Here is a 9,219-nt window from a genome sequence, read left to right as displayed (position 1 = left end):
AGTTGACAGTGAGAGGACGTTTCTTTTTTTGCTGAGTTTATAATATATGCCATTTAGCAGACGCTTTTGTCCAACGCCATTCTCTACCAACTGAGCTACAGAGGAGGGGGTATGGACATCTCTCAGTTTGTTCTCTTTGTTCTTAAACAGGGTAAAACAGAGGATAGAGATATCGCAAAGTCTATAGCAGCATCAGAAACATTACTCAACAACTACAGAACTGGCCTCTTCTCCTCCCCTGCAGCTGCACTTCTTAAAGGCACAGTAACCCTCCTTCACAAGTCTTTACTATGAAACAGGAATCACTGATGTGTGCTAAGGGTTTGCAGCACTTGAGAATATGTTATACCCTGTCCCTCAGGCAACACCCACCCACTCGTTGAAACAAGTACACCTCTCTCTAGTCAAGTTTCACAACTTGGATGTGTTTAGTCATTAACAAGAAGTGGTTTGGTTTCTAGGTTACAATCACAAAAGGGTTAAATATATTCTCCTGTACTTTGTTTACATTTTATACCGTAGTTATACCGTAGTAGCGCTCATGAGCAAAAGGTGGTCCCTGAAAACTGTTAAAAACTGTGAACTGCGTCACACATGTGCAGATGTGTACCACTTTATTGTGCTCTCTTTCTGCTGTGTGTTCATCTGGTTTTTATTTATTTATTTAACCGGGTAGGCTAGTTGAGAACAAGTTCTCATTTACAACTGCGACCTGGCCAAGATAAAGCACAGCATTTCAACACATACGTACAACAACACAGAGGAATAAACAAACATAATACGGTCAATAATACAGTAGACAAAAGAAAAATCTATATACAGTGAGTGCAAATGATTTAAGATAAGAGGTAAGGCAATAAATGGGCCATGGTGGCGAAGTAATTACAATATAGCAATTACACACTGGAATGGTAGATAGTAGAGATACTGGGGTGCAAAGGAGCAAGATAAATTAATAAATACAGTATGGGGATGAGGTAGTTGGGTGGGCTGTTTACGGATGAGCTATGTACAGGTGCAGTGATCTGTGAGCTGCTCTAACAGCTGGTGCTTAAAGCTAGTGAGGGAGATATGGGTCTCAAGCTACAGTGATTTTTGCAGTTCATTCCAGTCATTGGCAGCAGAGAACTGGAAGGAAAGGCGGCCTAAGGAGGAATTGGCTTTGGGGGTGACCAGTGAGATATACCTGCTGGAGCGTGTGCTACGGGTGGATGCTGCTATGGTGACCAGTGAGCTGAGATAAGGTGGGGCTTGACCTAGCAGAGACTTGTAGATGACCAGGAGCCAGTGGGTTTGGTGACGAGTATGAGGCGATGGCCAGCCAACGACAGTGTACGGTTTGCAGTGGTGGGCAATATATGGGGCTTTGGTGACAAAACGGATGGCACTGTGATAGACTGCATCCAATTTGTTGAGTAGAGTGTTGGAGGCTATTTTATAGATGACATCGCCGAGGTCGAGGAACGGTAGGATGGTCAGTTTTACGAGGGTATGTGTAGCAGCATGAGTGCTTTGTTGCGAAATAGAAAGCAGATTCTAGATTTAATTTTGGATTGGAGATGCTTGATGTGAGTCTGGAAGGAGAGTTTACTCTAGCCAGACACCTAGGTATTTGTAGTTTTCCACATACTCTAAGTCAGAACTGTACAGAGTAGTGATGCTGGACGGGCGAGCAGGTGATCAGTGGTTGGTTGAAAAGCATGCATTTAGTTTTCCTTGCATTTAAGAGCAGTTGGAGGCCACGGAAGGAGAGTTGTATGGCATTGAAGCTCATCTAGAGGTTAGTTAACACAGTGTCCAAAGAAGGGCCAGAAGTATTCCGAATGGTGTCGTCTGCGTAGAGGTGGATCAGAGAGTCACCAGCAGCAAGAGCGACATCATTGATATATACAGAGAAGAGAGTCAGCCCGAGAATTGAACCCTGTGGCACCCCCATACAGACTGCAAGAGGTCTGTATGGACTACTTCTTCTATCTGAGAACCAAGGCTGTTGAGTCTGCCAATAAGAATGTGGCGATTGACAGAGTCGAAAGCCTTGGCCAGGTCGATGAATACGGCGGCACAGTAATGTCTCTTACCGATGGCGGTTATGATGATAGGACCTTGAGCGTGGCTGAGATGCACCCATGACCAGCTCTGAAACCAGATTGCATAGCAGAGAAGGTACGGTGGGATTCGAAATGGTCGGTAATCTGTTTGTTGACTTGGCTTTCGAAGACCTTAGAAAGGCAGGGTAGGATAGATATGTCTGTAGCAATTTGGGTCTAGAGTGTCTCCACTCTTGACCGCGGCAGCTTACCAATTTTTAGGAAACTCAGACGATACGAGAGAGAGGTTGAACAGGCTAGTAATAGGAGTTGCAACAATTTTGGCAGATAATTTTAAAAAGAGAGGGTCCAGATTGTCTAGCCCGGCTGCTTTGTAGGGGTGCAGGTTTTGCAGTTCTTTAAGAACATCAGCTATCTGGATTTGGGTGAAGGAGAAATGGGTAGGCTTGGGCTAGTTGCTGTGGGGAGTGCAGGGCTGTTGACCGGGGTAGGGGTAGCCAAGTGGAAAGCATGACCAGCCGTAGAAAAATGCATATTGAAATTCTCAATTATAGTGGATTTATCGGTGGTGACATTGTTTCCTAGCCTCAGTGCAGTGGGCAGCTGGGAGGAGGTGCTCTTATTCTCCATGGACCTTCCAGAGTCCCAGAACTGTTTTGAGTTTGTACTACAGGATGCACATTTCTGCTTGATAAAGCTAGCCTTAGCTTTCCTAACTGCCTGTGTATATTTGTTCCTAATTTCCCTGAAAGATTGCATATCACGGAGGATATTCGATGCTAATGCAGAATGCCACAGGATGTTTTTGTGCTGGTCAAGGGCAGTCAGGTCTGGAGAGAACCAAGGGCTATATCTGTTCCTGGTTCAATGTTTTTTGAAAGGGGCATGCTTATTTAGGATTGAGAGGAAGGCACTTTTAAAGAATGACCAGGCATCCTCTACTGACGGGATGAGGTAATATCCTTCCAGGATACCCGGGCCAGGTCGATTAGGAAGGATTGCTCGCTGAAGTGTTTTAGGGAACGTTTGATAATGATGAGGGGTGGTCTTCTGACCGCAGACTCGTTACGGATGCAGGCAATGAGGCAATGATCACTGAGATCTTGGATGAAAACAGCAGAGGTATATTTGGAGGGCAAGTTGGTTAGGATGATATCTATGAGGGTGCACGTGTTGTTAGCTGTCACTCAAATGGCGAGAGTCTGAGCTTATTGGCTATAACTCAAATTGCTAAGGAGCTGGCTCACGTGGTGGAAAATGGTGCAGCAGAGCTTCCAGAAAAGCAGTCGCTTTCAAATTAGGGATTTACTGGCTAATTGAGTTAAGACCGTAATACTGCTCACAGATTTTGAACTAAACATTGACAAACCCAACCCAAAGACATTAAAAAATATATATAATAACTTTGTAGTTGCCAAAGTTCCAGAGCATGTCTTTAAGCCAGCTGAGAGCCTGTGTAAGGTTTCCCCAAACTCGGTCCTGTGGCCCCCGTCTTGTGCACGTTTTGGTTTTCGCCCTAACACAGCTGATTCAATTAACCAACATATCAAGCTTTGATTATCTGAATCAGCTGAGTAATGCTAGGGCAAAAAACTAAATGTGCACGGGGGAAACCCTGTACTGAAAACTGAACAAAACAAGGTCTTAGCTGGATCATGAGGTAAGAAGTAATCAAAACAAGGGATGTTCTTTGCAGCTCGGTGTACTACAATGAACACAGAGCAGATTTTTTGCTTCAAGTTTGTATTGACTTAGACTAATGGAGCAACCGTGTTCCTAACTTGTCTCTGTGAGGAAATTAGAGATAAGACCAGGCCTCAGGGGGCCCGGCCCTGGCTAGCGTGGAATAACAAATAAACTGAACCCGCAATTCATCAGCTGTAACAGGCCTAACTGAGGGACTGGGGGGGGGAGAAGAGAGAATTAGGGCCAAAACACATGGGAGAGTCAACACCATAAAAGCTCAAGTTTCCTACCTTACAGTAACCATGGTGATGCAGCCTGTGAAAGCCTGATCTCGGTCCTCGAGATAGGGCGCAACACTGAAAGTTTGTTGCTGTTCTTCGGTTGCTTCTAATCAACAGAGTAAAGCAGCCCACCAACAATAGTTTGAGGAGGCCCTGAGCGAGAGAATAGAAGTTAACATTTCCAAGACAGGAAAGCTTTCCTGGAAAACAGTAATTTTGTTTGACTGTATTTGGGGTTAGGTTAGCTACTTGGCCGTGCTCAAACCCAAGCCTTTCAAACCAAGTTCCCCAGTTTTCTGGAGTATAGACTTGAGAGAATAAGTCGAAGATATGCGATAGGATACAAACCATCTAGCACTGCTTCACCAACATGGTTCCCATTCAATGCCCAGGCCAAATGAAGCCAGCTCCTAGGACACAGGCTGCTTTCCCTACTGAAACAGTTCTCACCATTGTCATGGGATGAGTTGCCATTTAATGATTACATCAAAAACAATGAAAAGATTAATGAACATTTTCCCAACCTTAGCCGCAAACAGCCCTTGTCAATCAAGAAGACAGGCGTTCAATAGAAATGGGTTTTATTGGTTTAAAGTTTAAACTGCAATCTGTCATTACAAAAATAATACATGAGAATGAAGAAGACTGTAGAGAACAGCAACAGCTGCTAAAAGAATACATTCACCTGTTGATTGATGTCAACCCTGTTAACCTTTATTCCACTACAAGAGGTTTAGGCTTAAATCTGCTCTGTGTTGTAAAACGTGTGATAAAGGCACAATGCTTGGGGATACCTGGAATGTATTGATAGGTACTTAAATGGGAATGACTGGTCCAACAAACATGACCAAAACATCACCTTATTTGGCAAAAAAAAACAACTAATAAATCGGTTCATGGCATTGTGGAATATGCGAGCGTCCATAATTAACTAATTCAAGACATTTCCATTTGTCGTTAGCAGCATAAAAACGCTGGTTATACAGGCTAAGAGTGATTTAAATACTAAAATTAATGTTTGTCCTGGTCAAAAGAAAGTGAAATAACAGGAAGAGGACTGAAGCCTAATTCTGCATTCTAGAGAACCTTGGAGAGCTGCTGCAATCCACAACTGGAAGGAGGATTAGGATAGAACCACAGTTCAGAACATCAGGGAAGGGGAAAAACAATAAATACAACAAAAATAAGTTTAAATTAAATCAAAGTGTAGTTACAAAACAAAGTAATTGCTGTATAATATATTAACTGTGGAAGAAAAAAAAACATGGAAAAAAAACCTTCAATCAATACAGAAGATCATAATTTAACATAAAAGAAAATATATTCTATTGTTTCATTATCAAGATAAATACAAAAAAATGCCTTAAGATCAGCAATAAATACATTCTGATAAGTTAAATAATCAGTGACAAGGAAAAACCTCAAGGTCTTTAAAACAAACTAAACAATAATAATATACTGTTGAACAAGGTGGAATTAATGAAAGAGCTTTTCACTCAGATTTTTGCCAGTGGAGACTGAGGGGTCCTCTCAGCCAGCTGTTAAGCTGGGTGGTGGTGGGGGGTCCTGGGAGACAGAGGACAGGCCAAGATCAAATATTAATATTGATTGGCCAGAGTTTACTCATATGAACAGTCCTGCTCCTCCGACCTTCAACATGACGACAAAGAGACATTTTTTAAGGGCACCACAGATTATTTTTAGGGGTTGTCGTCATGGTGCCAGAGAGCACATACCAGCACCAAAATAAAATGTTAATTCTTCCCACCCTGATTCTAAACAAAAGCCATCTGTGCATTTGTCTAGTCCCCATATCCAAAAATTACACAATTCAAAAATAGAGGGTCAGGAGAAAACATGGGATCATTAAAAGTAACCATTGTAGTCCCACAGATGTCTTGGTACACATTGATCGGACATCACCAAGGCACTTCATCAGAACTGATTGTCCAATAATATTTTTGCTGGTTTAATTTTAAGAGAAAGGTGACCCATTGTAAATGGAGCACTGATTTGTCACAAATCCTCTCGAGGCGTAGAAGGATGAGAGGTTTGAAGATAGCTGTGGCACAGGCAGCAACGGTCACGTGACGATATGCAGAACTGCTACACACCAAAACAACAGAGGACTCCTGACATGTTCTGATCCATCTCTACCATTTACCGTTATTGTAGCCCTTCACCCAAGGACGACTTGTCTTGAACTAGTGTTCTCATGTTAACTGCTACATATCGCGATTCTTTAGTGACCATTTAGGTAAAATAAAAGACACCTCTGTTCATTGGCTAATCGGATTCATCTGAGATGAGGAGGACAGGGGGGGAGCAGAGGTGGAAATCTGCATTTTGATTGGACTAAGTGGCAACACTGCTGCATAGAACTACCATGTCCACTTCTGGGTTGTAAACAAGGTGAGGGACGGGATCATGGGGGGGGGGGGGTTGTAGACACTAATCATCAGAGATGGAGAGCCTGCTGAAGATGGGCAGGCGGCGTGAGGCGTCCAGGCTGGGAGACTCCGAGCCGCTCTGACTGCTCTGGTAGCCCTCCAGGTCTGAGAGAGAGTCCGGGGGACTGGCGGGAGACTCCGACATGGGCCGGAAGAAGCAGGGGGCGGTGGGGGAGGGCGTTGCCGGGGTCAGCAGACCAGGCTCCAAGACAGGGAGGCCCCCCCCTAAGCTGGGCCCGAACAGGTTGGCCAGCTCCTGGCTGGTGTAGGTGAAGGGTTTGCTGGGCCAGTCACTCATGTCCTCATCGGTGGAGATAGGTGGTGGGGTGACCGAGGTGGGGCTGACCTGCAGACCGCCCTGGCTGGGGAAGCCAGCAAAGCTGAAGCTGTGCTGGAGGCGAGGGCGCTCAATCTTGTTGAAAGTGGAGAGGGGTGGCGGTGGGCCGCGGCGCTCCTCTGCATTGTGGATGAAGTGGCAGCGCGGGCCGTAGGGGCAGAAGCCCATAGTGTGGAAGGTGCGACACAACTCTGTCTTGTACTTGGGGTGGCGGCTCAGGCTGCGCAGTTCTTGCATGCCGTGGGCAAACTGGCACTTGTCACCGTACTTGCAGGAGCCATTCTCCTCGAAGGGCCGGCACAGCTCCGTCTTATAGCGGCTGGAGTTGACCTGCTGCTGGCTCTGGCTCTGTCCGATGCCGAGACCCTGGAGCTGACTACCCGGCTTGAGGCGCTCTCCGGTCTCTGAGAAGGAGCGATCTCGGAAGCAGTTCTCCTTGTTTTTACTGCCGCCACCACCGATCAGGAGCGAGAAGGGGTCCACCTTCAGACTGTTGATGAACTGGTTCTGGTTGAATTTAGCATTGGGAAGGGTGACCGAGTCACAGTGCTGCAACAGCCCACTGCCCCCCACCGCCTTCCTGTCCAGCAAGGAGGAGCCGTTGTTGTGGGGCCCACTGAAAGTGTTGTTGTTGTAGTTCAACATCTTATTGTTCTGCAAAGAAAAGTCACATACAAATGTAGATAAAGTGTCTGTCAATCAGTAGTGAATGAAAAGAAAGTTGATCTAGCAGTACTTTGAGCGAGGTTACAGTCCCGACCTTTTATTACTTGCATTGAACAGAATATTCATTCTACTAGGTAACTCTTGAACAGCAATATAGAAAGACTCATCTCCATAGTCACATGGTAAAGACAAATGGGCAACTGGCAAACAAAAATCACTGCCTAACAATTATGGCTTTAGTATGTGCATGTGACAGCAATATGCACAAATGCTAGTTACATAGACAAGACAATCGATTAAAACTTTCAGCAAATGTTTACTGGTTATCTATTTCAAATGGGATATAGATAAACAGTATTCAAATGCTGACATGTTACTTTCGGGATCCAATATGTTTTCAAACTGAGGCACAGCTGTTTACAATTCGTACTGAGTGGGGATTGCCCGGTTACTCAATCCTGCACCTTAGAGGCTGCTGCCCTATATACAAAGACATGGAACACTGGACGCTTTAATAATGTTTACATATTGGTTTACTCATCTCACTTGTATATATTGTATTCAATTTTACTGTATTTTAGTTAATGCCACGCTGACATTGCTCGTCCCAATATTTAGATATTTCTTAATTCCATTCTTTTACTTTTAGATTCGTGTGTTGTGAATTTTGAGATACTAATGCACTGTTGGGGCTAGGAAAACAAGCATTTCGATACATCCGCAATAACAGCTGCTAATTATGCGTTTCTACCAATAACATTTGATTGCCATATCTCTGCGCGACACAGCTTCTCAGCAAAGCCTGCACTGCACACGTCAACCGCGCAAATGGTTGCAAAAAAACTAGTAGTAGCTATCCTTAGTGTTGAATCCGCCTGTTCATCAAATCATTTAATACCATGTGACGTGAACCCATAGTTTGATGGCAAAGCTTTGTATTGTCAAATAATCGGTTTAGTTACTACATAACTATCTAGGTAACATTTAAAAATGGTAACGTTAGATTGTAAGCTTGCGACGCTAAGCACTCTTATCTAGACCTCAACATGACATGTGACATGAACAGCGACAACATAAATTGCCTGGTAAGCGAATTATTACAAATGTACTGAATTGTTAACAGCCATTAAGCACTTTATACGTTGTCACCTACATGCCATGCATACAGCTAGTACTCACTGACGTTTGCTGAACAATCCCGAAAAAGTTAATGAGCTAGCTAGGCGACTATAAATTAGTTGAGCAATTAGCTAGCCAGGTACGTTAGCTTCAGCCCTCCGCTCAAAGCAGTCAATGAACATATGTTACCTTGTTCACTTCGGTGTATTCTAAGAAAGGAGGAACGATAGTTGCTGTCATTTCTGTTGCGGCTATTATAAAGAGAAAACAAAAAAACTGACCTAAAACACAGGGCTTGTGGTTAGTCCAGATTTAAGTGTCCTTTCTGCCCTGCAGAGAGCCCCCTCTGTCCTGCAAAAGTTGAGCGCAGTTCCTTTTTAAAACGCGGCATGTATGATGCATGGTTATGTTGGCTGGGAGGGGCCTGAGTTCGATTGACATATGAAAATGTGGCAGCAGACCTGCCTAATTCTAATGAATCGTTTTTGTGTTTAATAGGCCAAATTACACATTCTGTTAACATCTGACCCAGAGTGATCTGTGGTTGCAAATTGTAGTCTGACATTTCAGATTTACCTACGAAATAATACTGCAGTTTACTATGGAATACTACAGTACATACTATATAATTC

At 44.0% G+C, this 9,219-nt stretch overlaps 1 protein-coding gene across 2 annotated transcripts; it reads right to left on the bottom strand.

The window, feature by feature from the left end:
* Positions 1–4,579: 4,579 nt before the first annotated feature.
* On the bottom strand, positions 4,580–8,973 carry LOC135557895 (mRNA decay activator protein ZFP36L1-like). Of its 2 annotated transcripts, none has more exons than XM_064991588.1 (2): positions 8,869–8,973; positions 4,580–7,456 (listed from the first exon to the last, which is right to left on the bottom strand). In XM_064991588.1, exon 2 carries the CDS (start codon positions 7,445–7,447, stop codon positions 6,467–6,469), a length of 981 nt encoding a protein of 326 aa, XP_064847660.1. In that variant the 5' UTR covers positions 7,448–7,456; positions 8,869–8,973; the 3' UTR covers positions 4,580–6,466. The 2 variants fall into 2 exon arrangements, with proteins under 2 accessions (XP_064847660.1, XP_064847659.1); XM_064991587.1 differs by having other exon boundaries at positions 8,777–8,968.
* Between the last annotated feature and the right edge of the window lie 246 nt (positions 8,974–9,219).

Source organism: Oncorhynchus masou, chromosome 16, assembly GCF_036934945.1.
Source record: "Oncorhynchus masou masou isolate Uvic2021 chromosome 16, UVic_Omas_1.1, whole genome shotgun sequence".
NCBI classification, from domain to species: Eukaryota; Metazoa; Chordata; class Actinopteri; order Salmoniformes; family Salmonidae; genus Oncorhynchus; species Oncorhynchus masou.
Note: the sequence above shows the minus strand (reverse complement) of the source record. Positions and strands in the feature narration are given on the sequence as shown.

Excerpts from the sequence above, each read along its gene's own strand:
- LOC135557895 (XM_064991587.1), bottom strand. The coding sequence starts at position 8,827 with ATGACAGCAACTATCGTTCCTCCTTTCTTAGAATACACCGAAGTGAAC. Across the intron at positions 7,457-8,776 it reads AATACACCGAAGTGAACAAG|AACAATAAGATGTTGAACTA; the intron begins GTAACATATGTT and ends TTTTCTTTGCAG.